The sequence below is a fragment of the Musa acuminata genome, chromosome BXJ1-11, assembly GCF_036884655.1.
Source record: "Musa acuminata AAA Group cultivar baxijiao chromosome BXJ1-11, Cavendish_Baxijiao_AAA, whole genome shotgun sequence".
NCBI lineage: Eukaryota > Viridiplantae > Streptophyta > Magnoliopsida > Zingiberales > Musaceae > Musa > Musa acuminata.
In genome coordinates this window covers 31,795,829-31,816,082 of record NC_088337.1, presented here as the reverse complement: position 1 = coordinate 31,816,082, position 20,254 = coordinate 31,795,829, and the positions used below count along the sequence as shown (strand labels likewise).

Sequence of the window (20,254 nt, the reverse complement as noted above, 5' to 3'; positions counted from 1 at the left end):
AGTATCTGTTCCTGAGAACATGATGAATATTTAGGAGTAGTATACAAAGATATAATAATAATAATGTAGTTCATGAATGTGGGAAGACAAACAAACCATGTGAGTCAGGAAAGCAAGAGACTACAAAGAGAAAAATATATGGAGGTGAGGTCAATAAGATATCTTGTGGAGAGTTCTGACCTTCTATCAAATAAGTTGTGTCCCAAACATGTTGCAGATGTGATTGAGCAATCCAACTGTTGTTAGATGAACATAGAATTTTAGCATGGATAATTATCCATGATAATGCTATGATTGTGCATTCTTATGGCCTCCGTTTGTGTTGAAGATAATTAAATAGGCACCACATTTTCTTCTCATAGCCACCACTAAACTAAGCATCAGAATATTCTCTGTCTGTGTATGTATGTATGTTGGGTCCATCATTTGTGGTTGCATGTGGGAACACATGTTTACTTAATGCTTCTGAAGCAGTGAGCTGTCCAACATTAATTAACACCATCACTGACAAGTGGTGCTACTGCACAATTGAAGGAGTTTGGGGGGAATTCTATGCCTTGTGTGATAAGGCAATGAATGTTTTATGTTTTGTTACCTAAACTGCTGCAATCACTACTAAGAAGAAGAAGAAGAAGAAGAAGAAAGAAAGCCATGCAGACACTCTGAATGATATTATAGACAATGAGATGTAAGTTTATTCCTTGTTTGGAAGAATGCTAAAGGATTTTTGCTCAAAGGAGTTTGGGCATGAGAACTTACTTCCAACCAAATGAGAGATGCAGAGAGTAGTACAAGATGGGTAGCATCCCAAATGGGCCACTGTTACATGTGCGAGAAGACTTTTTGTTTGCCTCTGCTTGTAGCCTTCTGCCAACTATGAACAAGTTGTGGTGGTCCTCTCAAACACACCACAACTTGAGCAGATGCTGAACACCACTGATTCACCTGCAGAAACCTGCCCGTTATTGGCACGATTAAGATTCAGTCATCTCACCAATTATTACGGGGAAGATGAATGATACGGCAGAAGTTTTCATAGCCTCTCACGGAAGCACCTGTTTTTGACCCATTGAAGCTGTCATGGGTTATAAGCAGAACCAAAGAGATGACTCCAAAGTTCTACGAAGACATCCATTTTCATCTTCCATCAGTTGATGTACTCTCTACTTTCTCCATGATGCAATACCAGACCAGCAGGAAGAGCTCTCTCTATCATTCTCTCTCTCTCTCTCTCTCTCTCTCTCTCTCTGTGAAGAAGGGAAAGGGTGAACGGTACAACGAGCACGCGTGATCGCATCAACCATGGGCCATGGCAATTGTTACTTGGATTGACACAGACAGACAAGACATCAAACAACGACAAGTATGTGACTTGATGACAGGGGAAGTAACTATTGGGATTAGGATTTATATTGTTCTGTATATTGACCAGATTAAATTAATGGCATTACTCAGTTATTGCTATGAAACGGGCAGACATTTGATGCAGCGTTAGCCAATAGCCGTCATCGTTACTCTTTCTATACAGTGCGACTCCTATATGCTTACCGCTGCCATTTGTTTGCTCTCTCTCATCTCCTCTGCTTCGCTCTCTGGTCTGCCCTCGAGTCCCCACCTACGAAACACCTCCCTCTCTCTCTCTCTCTCTCTCTCTCTCACACACACACACACACACACAATTTGGTGTCTTGGTGTACAATGCTTAGTGGCGTCGATGAATGTGTCCCAATTGTATCGAAGAAGAGAATTATGGAAGATTTGATGTGAAAGATCCTTCCTTTTTTCCCGGATAAGAGAAGAGGAGGAGAGATGGAGGCGGATTGGTTTCGGACGCAGCAGGGTTTCCGGAGTCGCCGGCGGGGGCAGCGGAGAGAACGAGCCTATCGGGTCGGTGGTGGCGTGTTGCGGGTCTCCGGTGCGTCTTGGATCATCTCGTCTCGCTCTCTCTCTCTCTATCTCGCTCTCCACATTCCGGTGGCTTTTGGTTCTTTTGTGGTCTGTTTGAAGTACCGCCTTTTCTTCTTCTTCTTGGATGCATGAGTATATGTGGATTCAAGTAGTGACCAGCAGAAAGGGAAGTATTTTATGTGATCTAATCACAGACTTCTTAGAATTGTGGCCGTGCTTTGCTCTGTTAGCTAATAAATAAAATGGAAGGTCTCCTTCTGTCAAAAAGTTCTCCTTTTTCTCGATCAGGACTTCATATGAGAGTTCGTCTGCCATCGACTCGCAAAAATCTTCGAGGATTTCTTTTCCTTACATCAGAAAATAGTAGTGATAGATAACAACTTCGTATGCTTCTCTTTGCAGTTGCCTGACGTTTTTTGTTGTATCATCCATCTGGAATTTGTTTTTCCTGTATCATCTTCACCATCATCCACTGGTTCTTAATTTCCCTTTCCCATTCTATTCATACAGGTTTTCCAGGCACAGTCTTCACCATGATTGCCGCATTGTCTATGCATAACAGCACAGTTCAACTCATTTCTGTTATTAATTAGCTGAATTGGTCTTAGTTATTGAGAGTTTTGTAATCGATAGCTGAATTGGTCTTGGATGACAATGGTGAGAAGCCATATTCCTCCCAGCAAAAAACATTATTGTCATGTTACTGATTACTATGTTTAACTACTCGCCAAAAGCTTAGTGTGACCATATACTTCAGCTTGCATTTAAGATGCTGAGGTTTATAGTTCCGTTGCTTAAATGCTTCAAGAAAAAATGATCCTTTCTCTGCCTTTATCTAAATTTTACATCATGTGCCAGATTAGGAGATTGTTCATAATCCAGTATATGCTTTAGATCTTGAATGACCTTCCAAAGTTACACAAAATTTCATCTGTTGAGAGTCGCATCGGGCTGGTAGTTGTCTAACAAATTTCAGGTTTCTTTCAGGATGTGATTATCTGATGGAACAAAGGAATGGACTTGAAATGGAATCTGAATCCACTTGCAGTAGTAGCTTTCAGAAAGAAGAAGATTATGTAAGTGCCATTCTTCCCAACTGGTATACTATTGCTTTGAATAAGCTGTATGCAGTGAAACAGTAAAATACAAAGAACACCAGTATCTTTTGATGTGTTTTGAAGGCCGATGTGCACTCTTATTCATGCATTTAACATGCATCGAGTAATTTGTTACTTTTAGTATTATCTGTGAGATATCCACAATGGATGTCATAGTAGATTTCCTAGAAGTAAAATAATTGCTTGTTCAGCAATACTGATGTTGTATTGTCTTGAATTTCCTAGATAGCGTGTTAGTTACTTGTACTGGATGCGTCTGATAAAATTGCAATAACAACAGAAAATTATTTAAGAAAAGAAAAAGACATTTTAGGAAGAAAAAAATGTTTTCTATCATGCATTTGGATGTCTGCTTGACTTCTGAAGCCTACATTGTTTTGTTCAAACATTCTGATATTTGTGATTTGCTCCAGTCTTGCCAAAGCCCATATGACAAGACCAGTGTGAAACCATCGGAGAAACATATGGATCAAGAAACTACAAGAGAGGCAGAAATTAGATGGTCCTCACCTAGTATAATTGCAAAATTAATGGGTCTCGATGAACAGCCTCCTGTACAAGAAGTCAATAAACAAAAGAAGGTAATAAATGATTGCTTTCAGGAAATATCAGCTGTTGGCTTGCAAGACAAGTACCTGAGGAGAGAGGAGCATTCACCCTGGATGAGCACCACTGAGCACCAAGGATTCAAAGATGTTTATGATGTCACAGAAACGCGAAAAGTTGAGAGAGAAAAGAAAAAACCAGATAATAAGGCATTGCCAAGTCTAAAACAATACAAGTTTGATGTGAACAAACAATTCAAGCCAGGTGTAAGCTCTGTCGACCAAAGTTTCATGGGTGTGAAGCAATTTCATAGTGACAAATCACAAAGAACTTTTATAAAATCTAATAATAGGTTGGCAGACCACGATTGCAAGAAGCATCATTTTTTTAAAGCCTTCCAGGAACCCAATTTCTTATTTAAGAAATATTTTCATGATTTGAAGTGGCTTGCACCCTCTCATTTAACAAGCAAGATTGCACTTTTCAAGTCTTCAAGTGGTGCTAAGATTGAAAGTGATAAAGTATGTTGTCCATCAGAGAGGAAGACAGATGGGTTCACTAATCTGCTGAATGATGTTATGATCACTTTTACAAAACCAGTTACTGGTATGGTCGGACACTCTCTTAAGGAACACAATGATTCTCTTTTGCAAAAATCTGCAGGCAACAGTAACCCATGTGTCCATCCCAATCATATTGTTCTTTTGAAGCCGAGTACTAATAAAGCCCATAGCAAGGGAAGAAGTGTTCTTGAAACTCCTAAGGTTATTCAGTTTGCTGATAGAAGACTGACTACTCAAACTGTGTTTCAAGAGCCTGACAATGTAGGAAGGGAATGGTCTAACTTTTCCCATAATATGGAAGCTTTTGGCTGCAAGACTAAAGGTTTAAGAGAAATTTCTAGAGAGATCACAGAACAACCGAAAGAATCCAAAAGCAGCAGTAATAAGCATGTGCCAGTTTTGGGGCTTAACAGATTCTCCAGGGATGAGAGCTCTTGTATTATGCCTGGTGCGAACAATCTGTGCAATTCTGAGGCATCCTGTAGACCTTCCAACAGATGTAATTACTGGAATAGCACATATGGTTCCTCAGCAACTTCAACTGAATTTAGAAGAGAGTCCAGTAAAAACTTGTCTAGAAAGTGGAAGGTGACCGACCACATTAAGGAGGCAGGAGATTGTGGTAAAGGCTCAAGTACTTTGGCTGAAATGTTTGCTTTATCCGATTTGGAAACTCAAAATCCAGCACCGGGTTCACCATTGGTTCATACTGTTTCAGATGAGAAATTATCCAAACTTGACATGCGAGCACCATGGGGTTCTCCTTCAAGTATTAACAATAGGGATAGCTGGGTAGATGGGTTCTTTATAAATCTACCAAAATCAACTGCTCTTCCAGCTTCATCAACTAATTATGGGAGTCGAAATTTGAGCAGCATGCACAGATTTGGTGTTGAACACTTTGGTACATTTCATGATATGTTGAGGCTGAGACAAAAAAAATGCATTCCAAGAGAAAGTTCTTCACTCAAAAGCATTAAAAGTGGCAATCTCAAGCTTTACTCTAATTTTGGTGGAGAGGAAAATAACCTACCTTCAAAAGAAATTCACACGAATCAAGAAAGGATGCGGAAAGGTGCACTTTGTGAATCAACTGCTGAACTGAATTTTGAACTTCCTTCTGTTCCCCGTTCTGCAGATGCGCATATGTCGATAACAGATCAGGAGCTAGCTCAGCCAACAATGACTCATATGATCTTAATGAATCCTAAATTTTCCAGTCCTAACTTGAAGGTGTGTATTGAGGTTACTTTTAAGATATACAAGTATGTTTAGCAGTATATGACTGACGAAGTAACCCTTTTTCTTTCCTTAGTTTGTATTACATCTTATCATTTTTTTAAGTTCATGCTTACATTCTTTATGGGTGTTGTAGTCTTTGCGATTCTTAGAATGCATTTTGTAGTATTTTAATTGATCATTTAAATTACTAAAGTTTTCTTGTATCATATGGCTGAACCTCCATTTTTGACACAGTACCGTAAAGCATTTGCTGTGACATTGTCTGAGAATTGAGGTATCAGGTTAGACATTAACCAAGATAGAATCCTGCTTTGCTACTAGCACTTGACTTTTATAGATTTGAGAGCTATCAAATCCTTTCAATTTCCTTTTTCAAGGGAGCGGTATACTTGAATAATAAATTGTTGTCTCCGAGCATAATCTTAAAGGGGTTTTGTGGACTATAAATTACAAGTTTTTTACCTTTTAACATGGTAGAAAATAATTGCATATGGTTTTTCTAGAGAATAACAAAAGAGTGATACCCCACTTGGGCAGCCACCTACGCTGACACCAGAACTAGAACCTGATCAAGATGAGGAGGGGAACCACTGGGCAAAAGCTCAGTTGAATTAATTGTAAATATTTAAATTTTGGTTCTAATATCTGCAAGTATGCCCCTTTCTAGTAACTCTAATTTGAAGACATTACCAACAGAAAGCTGCGGCACAGGTCCGAGTGGAGAAGCACAACCTGACATTCATGTAGAGACCTGTCTGCAAATCATTGACATGGAGTGGACCCCCTATGCTCATACTGTCCACATGACATGGCATGGTCGAGACACACCAAAAACCTTCCCAAACTCACTATCTTTCCAAAATATAGACCCTTTTTTTTAGCGCAGGAGATACAGGATTTAGAACAAATGGGGGAATTTTCTTTCAAAATTTCTTATTTACCTGGAGGCTTGTCCTTGTTATTGTTAATTCTGAAGCTTTTCAGATTATTTTCATCACTGTTGCTTTTGTTCTGCTTTTGTTTCATGATCGACAACTAGCCTTCTGAAATATGTTCTCCAAGATTTAATGTGACACCTTGTCGGTACATATCCCTCGATCACTTTTTCTTGGTATGTAGGTGAATACTTCTTTCTTTTTTTTAATTTAAAAATTCCAGTAATATTCAGTTGCATCTTGAATCTCAAGATGAATTTGTATCATGCATCTTCCTAAAAGGTTAATCTTTCCCTCAGGAAGCACCAACTGATGGCTCTCAATTATATATTGAATTGCTCACTCCTGTAAGAACAAAAGAGGCTTCGCAACCATGCCCTGTTTCTGTACTTGATCTTCCAGTGAGAGAAGATGATTTGGGATGTCCTAAAATTCTGAATGGAGGCCTTCTTGGTAAGTATAAATGGTAATGGGATCTTCAGCTCTCTTAGCCTAGTCCATTCTCTTACAAATGTGCATAATGTTTTTCTTACTTGCAGAGCTCAATACAAAAACTTTACCCTCAGAGTCAGTAGATCCATGCGCCGAGGCATCAGAAGTTATCACTTTGAGTAACGAGGATGATAGTGAGGATTGTCAATCCATTCAGCAGAATAGCTACTTAGAAGAGGAGTTCATGGATGAAGAGGAGAGGGACTACACCTACCTTCTTGATATACTAATTGTGTCTGGTGTTCACAGTGCCAAGCAAGGGAAGCTTTGTAATGCATGTTACTCACCGGAACATCCAGTGAAACCAACGTTATTTGAAAAGCTGGAGAGGAAGTACAGTAAACTGGTTGCATGGTCACACTCAGAGAGAAGGCTGATGTTTGATCTGACAAACTCGACACTCGCAGAGATCCTCGCTCCTTGTATGGACCGGCATCCATGGGTTAATTCCACAAGAAGGATTGCACCCATGTGGGGTTCTGAAGGACTTGTGGAGAAGACATGGCAAATGTTGGTGGAGAAACGTATGGAACTTAGTGGGGGTAACGCAGAGGACAAGGTTCTGGACATTAAATGGCTAGACTTAGGAGATGACATCGATGAGGTAGGAGTGGAGATCGAGAGGACGCTGAAGGAGGAACTATTGGAAGAACTTGTTGTAGAGTTCATGGCAGGATAGGCTCCTCTGGTTAAAAGATCTAGTTTTGATGGTGGATATATATAGCCACATAGATCATCTGTTGAAGGCAGGGTGTCAGCTGCCACAAGATTTTGCTGGTTATGGACATATCATAAGAATTCAAGTTTGAACCACAGGCAGGTCGGAGATCAGCAATCACGAACATAATAATTCGAGGGCTTTCATCTGTCGGCACCGGGAGGTCATGGAAACTTCAGTCACAAGTAGTCGCAAATAATCTACAATGAGGTGCATTCAACTCTGTGACAAGGCTGTGCTGATGGCCAGGTAGTGTCATTCATAGGATCCAAGCTTTAGGTTTGTGCATCCCATGTCAGAACAAAGAAAGACCAGGTAAGAGTGCCAAGAGTTCAGTAACATTTGAAGGTGCAAGTGAGTAACAGTATAGTTTTCAGCATTGGCTTGAGCTGGGGTGTTCAGAGAGAGTGTGTGTGATGTGAAGGGGGTGTGAAACACTGCCTCACAATTTATCCTTCCGTGGTAGGTGTGTTCTTGTTTGTTTCTTTTTCTTTTCACAATACCATACTGTGAGTAAATATGGATTCGAGCACATTTCACAGAATACTGCATAGAGAGATTACACCTTGTCATAGTTGACAGGTCAAAACATCTAAAGAACGCAATGGATCCATCGGTTCAAACTAATGTACCCAAGAAATGCTCTAAAATTGGATCAAGCTTGGAAAGGACGCAGAAAGTTGGGCTATTGAAACACATTCCTGGAACACTTTTCCTTGTAACTCGAATTTATCACCCAGATTCACCTACTCTTTCAACACCACCATCTAATTTAACATGCAACTTCTGCATCGGTCAAACTGAGCATCCACACATCACATGAATACAAAAAATATAAAAGTATAGCAAATTAGTTAAGACAAATCACACAATTATAAGTTCCGACACCGACAATTGTCCTTGAAGACATCTCTCGTTTATGGAATTTACTACTAACAGAGTTCTGTTTAACTACTGAATCCAGATCAGTCCTGTGACTCGCTAGCTCTGGGAGAAGCATGTCCATCTTCGTCCCTATCGTCCTTGGGACTAGGGCTCCGCCGGTTCGTCTCAGGGCTCTGATACCCTCCACCCACTGGAGAGTTATCACGATCCTGACTCATTGGGCTCCTGCTGTTCTCCCTCACAGGACTCTCATTGTAGTTTGATCCGTTGCGCTCAACCTCCCTTCGTTCCGTAGGTGAGGGGCTCCGGCTCGCTCGTGGGCTCTTGCTACCGTCGGGTGAAAGGCTCTGCTTCCTCCCCTTAGGTGAAGATGTGCTCTTCCTTGACCTTGGGCTCCTTGACCTTGGACTTCTTGACCTTGGACTCCTGTCATAACCAGGACTTCTTGACCTTGTGTCCTCCCGTTCTGTGTTCCGCCCATCTCTTCTAGGAGCAGGAGACCTAGATCGGCTGGTCGTGGAAAACATAAAAGTTAGAAAGACCAGTACTTTTAGATGAACACAAAAACTATAACTGCATGTCCATCATAATTATCGAACAATCACAAAGTCACATCACCCTTTTAAATAACAATGCAGCCCTCTAACAATGAGTCTTCTACAGACATGCAGCATTTAGAAGCAACAAACCAAAATTTAAACTAAAAGCCAAGTTTGCGAAAGGAACCATAAAGGATCTGAATATTTTTTGCTTCACCTATAACTGCGGCTTCTACTATAGCTTCGGCTCCTACCACGGCGAGGGGATGGAGATCGTGAATAGCTTCTCCCACGTCTGCATAGGGAACCATGACAATCTCCACGAGCTACCCAGTGCCAGAAAAGCCATTGCCAAAGAACTAATTACCAATACGAAAAGCCAAAACAAATCATACTTGAGAGTTTTTGGACTGTTATGGCAGTTTCTTTCAATATGGCCTCTTTCTCCACAGCGATAACACTTGTTCTTCCAATCACCTGCTTTGCAGTCTCGAGCCCAATGCCCATCTATGCCACAGTTGAAGCACCTGCCAGAACCAGGTGGAGGGCCTCTTCCAAGATACTCACGTGATCCTCCAGAACCACGTGGAATCTGAGGGAATACCAACTTTCAGTAGGAGGAAACAAAAAGTGGTAAATTAATATATTGACTTCATAGTTAAACTACATACCCCCTTCGCAAATTCCACAATAATATGACTCCCATCAAATTCCCTCCCATTTAAGCTGTATCTAGCATCATCTGCATCCCGAGGATCGCTAAATTCCTGAAAATGTTTAGACAAACCCAACATATAGAAAACAGAAAAACTAAATCAGATGGTATTAATGAAACATGTGAATGGTAATGTTTATTGGCATCACAAAAGCCAATAATAAGAAAGAAAGGAAACTGTAGAGATTGCATAAAGAGTATAAGTTGACATACAATGAAAGCATAGTCATGCTTCATATCCACATCTCGTACTCTGCGGAAATGGTTGCCAGAAAGAATAAGGCCATCAGAAGTTAAGTAGCACACCATATGATAATTCGCACCTCAGAAGAACAAAACACCACTTTGTGACACGCAATAAGACTACAAAAGAATCGCCAAACTCTCATTTAAGTTTGCAAGACTAGCCACCAATTCCACCGAGGGCACCCTCTCACCAGAGACCTCCCGGCTGGGCAAAAACCCAACAACCTTCAACAACATCATTCAAGTTAAAACACACTCACTTTGCTTTAACCTTCTCGCAATATAACATATAAAGATAAATGGCAAACATCCAAGCACAACATACTGGCTTGGGAAACAATGACATCTCCAATCACCTCAGCAAGTTATCTCAGCTAGGAGACATCTTGTGGAAACCAAATGAAAAAGAAAAAGAAAACAAAATAGCTACCATCACAAAAATCCAGATGGTCAGCTTTCTATATACAGTAAAATAGTGAAAATAAATTAAATTTTGGAGATGATGACAGACGCATAAATGTGTGGTACATTAAAGGATGACCACAAAGAACCCAAAGAATTATGTGAGCATAAAGCCAGCAAAACTGCCCTCCTTATACGTGAAACTAATCAATTTGTGACTAAATATTATTATTTATAATGTATAAATGGAGAAAAAAAGATTCATCCTACAAAGTGACAACAATTATTACTAGAATCAGATCCTGATGAAAACAATGCAGCATTAGTATGCACCAGGAGCTTTAATACCTGCCATATCTGCTGAAGAGGTCTTCAAGATCATGTGAACGAGTACGTGATGACAGGTGGCCAACATATAGACGTGTGCCACCATAACGATCATCATAGCGAGGCATTTTGGGTGCTGCAAGTCTTCAACAAATACCATAAAAGTTATGCAAGCATTTCCACAAGCTGGTATTTTAAAGGCACTAGCTAAAAAAATGAAAAGTTAAGCTAACTGTTAATGTCAACACATTACTTGTTTTAATTGTCTTATTTAAAACTGTAGATAGTTATTTAAAACTGTAGATAGATGAATGAGAGACTAAAGATGCACGAAAAAAGTTTGAGGGAGTGGATTCAACTTATAAGCTGTCTCATTTTAAAGCTCAAACTAAAAACTAGAAGGCATTGTTCTATCTTCTCTCATAAAAATGCATTGCAAATACAAAAATTACCATGGACAGTGAGCAATAACAAGAAGTAAAAGTGATGGGTTTGGCTGAATAACAAAACTTGAAGAGTGCTAAATCACACTCAACTATCTTTATGGAAGCCTCTAGTACAACAAGCTCAATTACTCTCAACGAGAATACTTAGCTAGATTTTATTTCCAACATCGACCAGTAACCATACCTCAGAACCTACATAAAATATTTTATTTAGTTTCGAAGCATCAGAAGCTTTTTACACGGTTTGATTTAATTCAAGAAGGAAAAAAATATCAACAGAAAACCTTCTTAATCCTCTTCTCACTTGAACATATATAGATGTCATATGATTAAAAGCAAGGGCATTAACTTGCATGCAGAGAAAGAACAAGCAACTATTAAGCGGGTCATAATTTGAAATGAACCAAAATGAATATGAAATTTTAGTTTTGCTACTTCTACATAATATGAATGAATTTAATAAATCACAAAGCATCTTAAGTGAAAGAGTCAAACTTCACATGCCATATTGCTCCACCTGTGAGAGAAACCAAACAAGATATGACTTTCAAAAAACTGCATTGTGTTTATCATTACTACTAAATCATTGAATTTCTAAAATAATAGACAACCTAACTTTAACCTCGTTCATATCCGGCCTGGTACATTCTCTCACACAAAACCCACATTTGTTTAATTATTTGCCTTAGGTCCATCCTTTTGTCTGCAGATGCAGACACAGATTCGATGATGTGCAGATCAAAATAGCCCGCACTAATCAAGGAAAGGGAAAAAAAGAAAGACTCAGGAGATGGAAAGTAAGGGTTTTTAGCCCCGTAGCAGCAAATTTATGAACTTCGAATAATCCACCAAATTCTTAATAAGCAAATAACAGAAAAAAAAAAATCGTTTTTCATGTATCTAAGCGTCCCTCGACCCTATGCTTCTGGATCAAAAGAATCAAGAACCAATTTTTACCAGATTCCAAATCCTACACCCATCACCATGAGAAGACGACAGATCGCATGTAATGATCAAACCACGGTGAAACTCAGTTGTCAGAAAAGATTACATGAAGGTAAGCTAAAACCTTGAATTAGGAAGATAAGAAAGAATCGGTCACCTGACAGACCTAGGGGAGAGACAAGAGGAAACCCTAGCCAGCCAGCCGCCTGAGACTTGCACGCGAGCTCGCTCGATCGTGTCGGCGATCGGCGTTTATAAATAGAAATAAATGCCTTGATGAATGGACGGTTGAGATGGTCTAGCCTTGGATCAACTGTGGCGTCCTAACCGAGAGATGCTGTGTGAGTCTGTCACAGGAAGGAAACGTTACAGCGAGGTGCGCGCACGCAACACTGAATGCTGTCGGTGCAGCAGCAGCACAACACTGTTCTCGTGTTGGATTTAATCGGATCGTTGTTTGTGATTGTAAAAATGAGTCAAAACATCTGTTAATTATGAATAAGATTCTCACCAAAAGTTGATTCTGCTAGTAAAATCTATGCTAATAATCACATATCCCTGCTAATTGCGTATAATAAATATTCACCAAATTCTTGGTATAAATATAACCATCGATTATTTTTCTCTCTTGATATAAATTTTTTATCATAAATAAAACTTATTATTATTATTATTTATATAGTATGATTAAAAATAAAGAAAATTAATTTTTTTAATTATATATATGTATATTCAAATTTATTAATTAATTTATTTTTATAATAAGTAATATAATTTTTAGAAAGTAAATAATTCAAATTTTATTTTTGTGTGTTAATCATAAGAAATAAATATTATAATTCTATCTTTATGAGTGAAAGTAAATTAAAAATAAAAAATTAAATTATTACTTATTAGTGCTTATCAAAATGGCTCCTCTCTCTCATTCTTCACTAAACCTTTTTCACGCATAATATTTTGTAAAATGTGAACTTATTATTCAGGGTTCGTCGTACCGTACCGTACCGGCGTTTCGACTCGGGCTCGGTACGGTACGACGTATCGAGCGGTATACCGAGGTGTACCGAGCGGTACACCTGATTTCATCGATTTAACCCTCCGAAAATACCTGAAAATTAAAAAAAAAGTTAGGATAGGGTTTTCAAGTTACAAATAAATATAGTAATAGTATAAGTTTAGCAAAATCAATGTAAATTAGGTAAGAATAGCATCATATATCTTTTTCGGGCTTTGAGGTAGTCTTGTTCGAGGTTCGTATTTTAGCTCGTTATAGATTGAAATATCTACAGAAAAATCAGTTGAATTGTTAGACTATTTTGTTACAATATAAACTCTAAATGAATTAAATAATCATATATCTAGATATACCTGATTGTTAATTCTACCACCAAAACGAACGACGGGTCTCCACGGGTGGTGGATCAGGGTCCTCGATCCGATACATATCAATATGATATGTTTGTTGGACCCAATCATGAAATTGATCCCATGACATAGTGTATTGATACACCGTATGCCATTGATGCATCAATGTGGTGCTGATCGTAGATTGATCGTCATGAATCATATTTATCCGAGGTAACTCTTGAGGCATATATTGGTGTTGTTCTGTATCATGCTGTTGCTCAGAGAAGGATGACCAACTATCACCATACTGTTGTTGCCCATATGATTCTCCATAATACGATAGTTGTGAATACGATGAGTCTCTTTCTGTGTCTATATCATGTATGCTCTATCGCATTTGTTCATATTCATCCTTCCCCTTCCCCTTCCGCGCATAAACTTGACCAGTACCTTGTCGAGTTCCATGATCTGAATCTTGAGTGGCATGTGTAAAATATTGCTCCTCAGTCCATTCACCACCCTCAAGTTGTGTAGACGAGACCAACGACTGCCCGGCATCACCGCCATCATCTGTCGAGGCACTGCTGTCCATGTTGCTGTCATGTCTCTGGACCGAGCGAGAAAGAGAATGTGATTGTGAAGGTGTCTCGTCGCCCGACTCGATTCTTTCCAACGATGCAACTGATGCTACTGCCTTCCTCTTTGCCTTTGCACATTGGGCGGACGAGTGTGACCATTGGGTATCGGTAGTTCCTCGAGTAGTTTGACTCCTGCCATGTTGTAATCGAGGGGGATTTTCTACCTGTTGGGGTTGTGCTTCTTCTTCTTCTATTGCCTCGGTGATAAAATATGAAGGACGCTGAGGATCTCCCACCTCATCAAGTAGAGGATCCTCTTGGTTCTCTGCTGCTTCAACCCAATCTAACATTGGCTCTAAATCTTCGTTGTAGAATTGGAGGTCAATGGGATCAATATCTGGTTCCTCTGGCTCCTTATCCAACTCAGCACATCGTAATTTTAGCCGCATGTTATAATGGACATATACTAGTTTTTCTAACCGTCTGTAGGAGAGTCTGTTGCGGACCTTCGTATGAATCAATGCAAACGTTGACCAATTACGTTCGCAACCACTAGATGTTGTTGTCTGTGAAAGTACACGAACGGTAACCTTCCTTAAATGTGGTGCATCACCTCCAAATTGTAGCCACCACTCGACTGCAAAAAGATATAAATAAGATTTTATTAACATAACAAATAATTAATATTAAATATAATTGATAATCAATATGCATAACTTTTTCTCACCAGGATCCATAGTGTAATGGCATGATACAGCTACAACGTCGGAGAATGAACCAACTGTTTCTAGAAATAATCGACCCTCCATAAGAGCATCGGCTACCTCGGTAGTGTTTGGCAAGAGCCGATATATAACATTTCGTAGTGTCGTTAGGAAATTATTTTGCGTTCCGAGAGCATATCGATATTGAATTGCCGGGTTTAGATAATACGCTGCAAAACATAATTTTGTTAGTATGATTTTTTATTATCTAAATAATAATAAATTAAATTATTCTGAATATGAATTTACCTGCATTATGGATATCTTGATCCATATAAACTTCGGTCCGACGATCAATGATTCGTACATATTGATCGGCCTTAAAATCATCTTTGAATGCTTTCCTTACCTCCTCTCTTGCTGAAATCAGCATATATTTAAGATACGGCATTTGTGGACGCTTGTCCATATCGACCTTACGGAGGACAATATAAAGTGGTTCCACACCTTTTATGATTTCTGCTATAGTCTCCCAAAATCTAGAGGAAAGAATGGCCTTTTCTATCTTCTTTCCATCACTCAATTTCGAATATCTAGATTCAGACCACTCTTGTGAGCTAGCCATTGCCTTCAAGCCATACCTTTTTTGCTGTAATGACTTTAATGTAATAAAATTTGTAGCAAACCGAGTAATTTCAGGTCGAAGTATCTCACCGTTTACATACTTTTGCATTAATGTGTGGACCCAATGATGATTATATATAAACTTTGTAATTTATTGTGCTCGAGCTACACATTTCTTGACCGCATCCAACTCACTATTATCCTTCAGCATTAGATCTATGCAATAAGCTGCACATGGAGTCCAAAACAAAGTTTTTCTTTTTTCCATCAATTGCAAACCGGCCTTTTTGAAATTCGCTCAATTGTCAGTTATTATTTGGACAACATACTATGGTCCAATCTCCTCTACCATAGTGTCCATCAAGCTCTCAATGTAGTTTGCATCTTGGATCTTTTCAGAAGCATTAACAGACTTATGAAACACCACTCTTCTATTGCAATAAACAAGAAAGTTGATGATACTCATTCTTGTTGGTCCTGTCCAACTATCACACATCAATATCACCCCATATTCGTCTCATTGCCTCTTGAAGGATTTGATTCAATCCTTTAGTTCTGCCACCTCCTCATCTAAATACACGCCGTAAATCTCCTTCGGTGTTGGAGGTTGGATCCCCGTGCCAGACTTTTGAATAGAGGAGATCATGCTATGATAATATGGACCTTGGGCTGTGTTGGCTGGAATCCTATGAAAGTTGAACCATTTTGAGATTGCCTTCCCAATATCCCATTTTTTTTCTTTTGTGTATGCATCGTCAATCCGTGTCTGTTTCGCTGTTTGTGGGGGATAGGCTTGCGAATCAATATCAATAATATCTAGTGCGGATCTCCTGTCAAGACCTCTCATAAAACCACGGAGTCCACCATACCTCATGCTACTAGTTCGGCCTAACTGAGAATGAGCAGTTGGTTGCCTCATGCTGGTTGGCCTCTGGATTCCACTACCACTACCATGCTCTAATTGTGAGTCAGGTCGTCGATGCCTCATTGCTTCATCGATAGTATACTGATGCTCCAATGATGCACGAATCCCAACTGTGAGATCCGGGTCGACTTCATCGCCGCAACCCTCATACTGATCATAAACTGGTTCTTGTGTAGCCCTATGATATTCTTCCTCAACTCTTGCCTTCTTTTTTAATGTATCTTCCTTTGCTTGTTGAAGCTTGCTTTGAAATAATTTACGGATCTCCATTGGAACATTCTTGTATTTTGCAATATCAGGATACCCACCAGCCAAATGTATTTTCACTCGAGTTATTCCTCCACCTTTACCAATGTAGTCACAATAAATACATTGCCAATGATGACGGTTTCCATCTAGCTTTCAGGCATGAACCCATGCATCATCATGTGGCTGTTGTGCCATGATCCTATCAAATTTAAATCAAATAAACTATAAAGCATAAACATATTAAATTGACCAAATATCGATCATAAATCACTAATCACAATATTAAGTAATTTTATTAAAACATAACTAATCATATTTTATTATCATAAATATGTTACATGCATAAAAAAAGTATTAAAATCATTAGATACACTAATTAAGCGATTAATATAGTTAATTTTTCACTAATTATTTCTCTTTCAACACTATAAACATGAAAAACACCCTAATAGATATTAAAGATATTTGATTCACATAAAATCGAATAAATTTTGATTAAATCATCGTTAAAATAACTAATTACAGTATTAAATAACTTTAATAAAACATAATTAAACTTATTTTACCATCATATATATGTTAAACACATAAAAGAAACATTAAATATGTAATTTTAATCTAATATGATTCAAAATTCAAATTATGATAAAATTATCATTTATCTATGCTAATTATATGATTAATATAATTAATTTTTCACTAATTACTTCTCTTTCACCACTATAAACATGATAAATACACCTATTAAAGACATTAAATTGATATAAAATCAAATAAATTTTGATTAAATCATCATTAAAATAACTAATCGTAGCATTAAATAACTTTAATAAAATTTAATTAAACTTATTTTACTATGATAAATATTATTCAATACTTACTATGCATGAAAAACACTAATCATAATCTTAAATATCTTAATTACTCTCTAATTAAAGAAAACGAATACATACCTCTTGATTAGAAAGTTCTTCCTCTTAATCTTCCCAAATTAGCCTCGATTGAATTCACAAATCATTGTTTTAGAGAATTTACGAGAGAAAAAAAATGTTTGAGAGAGAGAAAAAAATGTTTACCACACTTCTACAATATGGTAACGGTCGGTTTCGACCGGTAACCGACCGTTACCGAGTGGTACCGAGCGGTTACCGAATGGTACCGGGCGGTAACAGTCGAAATTTCGACCGTTACCACCCGATATTACCCGTAACGTCCGATACGAGTTTTTTTTTTGTGTACCGCCCGATAGCGAGCGGTCCGCGTATCGATCGCCTCTCGGACCGGTACGTACCACCCGTACCGGGCGGTACAAATCGATATGGCAGACCCTGTTATTATTCATAAATTCATGGTTTAATGTAAAATGTCTACTAATCAATTAAAAAAAACATCTTCTATAAATGTAGTTCTTACTAACTAAAAGCTCGCTTGTTATGTGCAAAATGCTGATAATATTTATAATATTTTGCTCACTATATATTAGATCTCCGGTAATTATAAATCTCCAGCAAATTATGATATGTCTACTAATTTATTTAGCTATAACCATCACTTAAGTCCAACGAACTTACGTGTCGTGGGACTTGGGATCCGAATAATAGCTACCCAGCCTACTTATCTGCCTTCTGATTGACCAAATCTACTGGCCCTACAAGTGGGCTCCACGTCCAGCCTAGTAGATGGGACAGGTTATCACTAAAGTTAATTACATATTACCATTTGAAGTTAGATTTTTTTTTATTAAAAAATTATATTGAAATCGTTATAAAAATAAAATATTTAACTTCATTTACGGTCATCAGTTTTATTGAAAAAAATACAACATGTGTAAAAATGACATGAAAATAATGAACATAAAAAGATAAATTTAATATTTTAATTATATTTTTTATTGTAGCAAACGACGATGTCACTAGGGGCCACGAGTGATTATGGTCGATAAAAACGATACAACGAAAACGCCAAGGACTTTTGTAACTTCTTGAGGAAGAGGACGATGTAGATTTCGACATTTTGCATTTGCGTCGATATTGCTCGGCAACTGTGTCAGTGCCGACGCAGATGTCGAGCGATGCTCTATATCTGCATTTATATTAGTGCCGACAATAATGCGCGAAAAGGTGGCACTGCTCTCCATCTGCGTCGATGCCAACAACAATACTGGGAAGGGCGATGCTTATCCTTCTTCCCTACTTCCTGCATCCCTCATCCTTCGTCCCTCTTTCATTGCTCAGCATGCGCAAGGAGAAAAAAGGATGAGTAATGTAAGGATGTCGAGCATCGCTCATCCTTTTTACCCTCTTATGCATGCCAAGTAGTGAAAGGGGGAAAAAGGATGAGGGATCGAGAAAGAGGGAAGAAGAATAAGCGACGTCGCTCTGTATCTATATCAGTGTCGATGCAGATGTCGACTGGCACTCTACATCGGTACCGACGCAGATGTAGAGCGTCGGCATCTACGTCGTCCTCTTCCTAGTGTTCTCACCAATTACTGCGTCATTCTCGTCAATCACAGTCATTCGTGGCCCCTAGTAGTTTAGTCGTCCATCACCACGAAAAACGTAATTGAGATATTGAAATTATCTTTTTATCCATTATTTTCATATTATTTCTACATGTGTTGTATTTTTTGTCGATAAAACTGATGTCCATAGTGTCACGGACAAACTTCTAAACAATGTGTTTGATGTAATGCTTATGTATGTCCGTGTCGTTTGGCATGTTCGTGCCTTGTACAACAGGTAGAGGGGCGGCCGAAGGCTTAATAGTCTCATTTTAGTTGGGTTGATGGCCTCTTTAGGCTTGTAAATAAAGGTTGTGTCATGTGAACACGTTCGAGAGCTTTTCGGTCTGTAATGGACCATTTTACCCTTTGTTGTGCCACTGTTCAGAGCTTGTAAAGTCTGTTTGTAATTTGCATTGTCTATGAAGTGTTTTTCGGACATGTTTGCTTGTGGATCCCGATTGAGGCGTTCTCTCTAACCCGTTCTCTCTTTTGGTGGTCCTAAGGGACAATGGGAGACTTCAGGGAGGCTGACCTTTGCGGACGGACACGCAAGGGTGTCGCACGACTTAGGCAAAACCAGCTAAGTCCGTGTCATATGGTATCAGAGCCGGACAAGCACTCATAGAAACACTTGACATGCAAACGTGGGGGACCTAGCGGGGCTGCGTTGAGGGCAGTCAGCACACGCGCGACCGTTTGAGAGAAAACGGGCATGGAGATGTAGGGAAAAGAGTCGCTCAGAGGAGCGGGCATCTGACATTGGCATTCAGAGGAATGGCCAACCCTTCGCGCAAGAGGCACCACGAGAACAGGCAAGCTTGGAAGAATGCGGAGCGCACAAAGGTTGGGATGGCTGAGTTTGAGCTACGGCTAAACGTTGACAACTTTACTTGATGGTGCTCAAGGCAAGCGAGGCGCTTGGCAAAGGACGAGACCATGCAAAGTGGAATGAGTTGCTCAGCGACCAAAAGAGTTGTGCAAAGCTCACAGAGGTGAGGGGAATTGCTAACTCGAAGAATTCGGTACTCATGCATGGGCTTGTATGCGGACGATGGATTGTTCGTGGCCATCCCAAGGCGGTCGAGACTCGGCGCCATGGAGCATTGAAACTTTCTCTTCGGCATGCGAAGGATACGTCCGGAGGAGGCTGAAGTGTGCAACGAGTTCAGCATGTTGCTAGGCCTTGAGGGGTGCAACGGTGGCTGTATTGACGTGGAGGCGCAATCTAGCAAGTGCGGTTGCAAGAGGCAGAACAATGCACAGTTTGTTCAGCAGATCGGAGTAGTCCAAGGGG

General features: G+C 39.2%; 2 protein-coding genes across 7 annotated transcripts; one reads left to right on the top strand and one right to left on the bottom strand.

Annotated features, from left to right (window-relative positions):
* Positions 1–1,501: 1,501 nt before the first annotated feature.
* On the top strand, positions 1,502–8,066 carry LOC135597715 (uncharacterized). Of its 2 annotated transcripts, XM_065091069.1 has the most exons (6): positions 1,502–1,915; positions 2,896–2,984; positions 3,440–5,368; positions 6,417–6,488; positions 6,612–6,765; positions 6,852–8,066. In XM_065091069.1, exons 1-6 carry the CDS (start codon positions 1,810–1,812, stop codon positions 7,481–7,483), a joined length of 2,982 nt encoding a protein of 993 aa, XP_064947141.1. In that variant the 5' UTR covers positions 1,502–1,809; the 3' UTR covers positions 7,484–8,066. The 2 variants fall into 2 exon arrangements, with proteins under 2 accessions (XP_064947141.1, XP_064947142.1); XM_065091070.1 differs by lacking the exon at positions 6,417–6,488 and having other exon boundaries at positions 1,504–1,915.
* Positions 8,067–8,355: 289 nt separating this feature from the next.
* Positions 8,356–12,305, bottom strand: LOC135597716 (serine/arginine-rich splicing factor RS2Z32-like). 5 transcript variants are annotated; one of them, XM_065091071.1, is made up of 7 exons: positions 12,185–12,305; positions 10,658–10,780; positions 9,875–9,914; positions 9,618–9,713; positions 9,342–9,538; positions 9,164–9,241; positions 8,356–8,917 (listed from the first exon to the last, which is right to left on the bottom strand). In XM_065091071.1, exons 2-7 carry the CDS (start codon positions 10,762–10,764, stop codon positions 8,488–8,490), a joined length of 948 nt encoding a protein of 315 aa, XP_064947143.1. In that variant the 5' UTR covers positions 10,765–10,780; positions 12,185–12,305; the 3' UTR covers positions 8,356–8,487. The 5 variants fall into 5 exon arrangements, with proteins under 5 accessions (XP_064947143.1, XP_064947145.1, XP_064947146.1 ...); XM_065091073.1 differs by having other exon boundaries at positions 12,194–12,297; XM_065091074.1 differs by having other exon boundaries at positions 10,658–10,772; positions 12,185–12,272.
* Between the last annotated feature and the right edge of the window lie 7,949 nt (positions 12,306–20,254).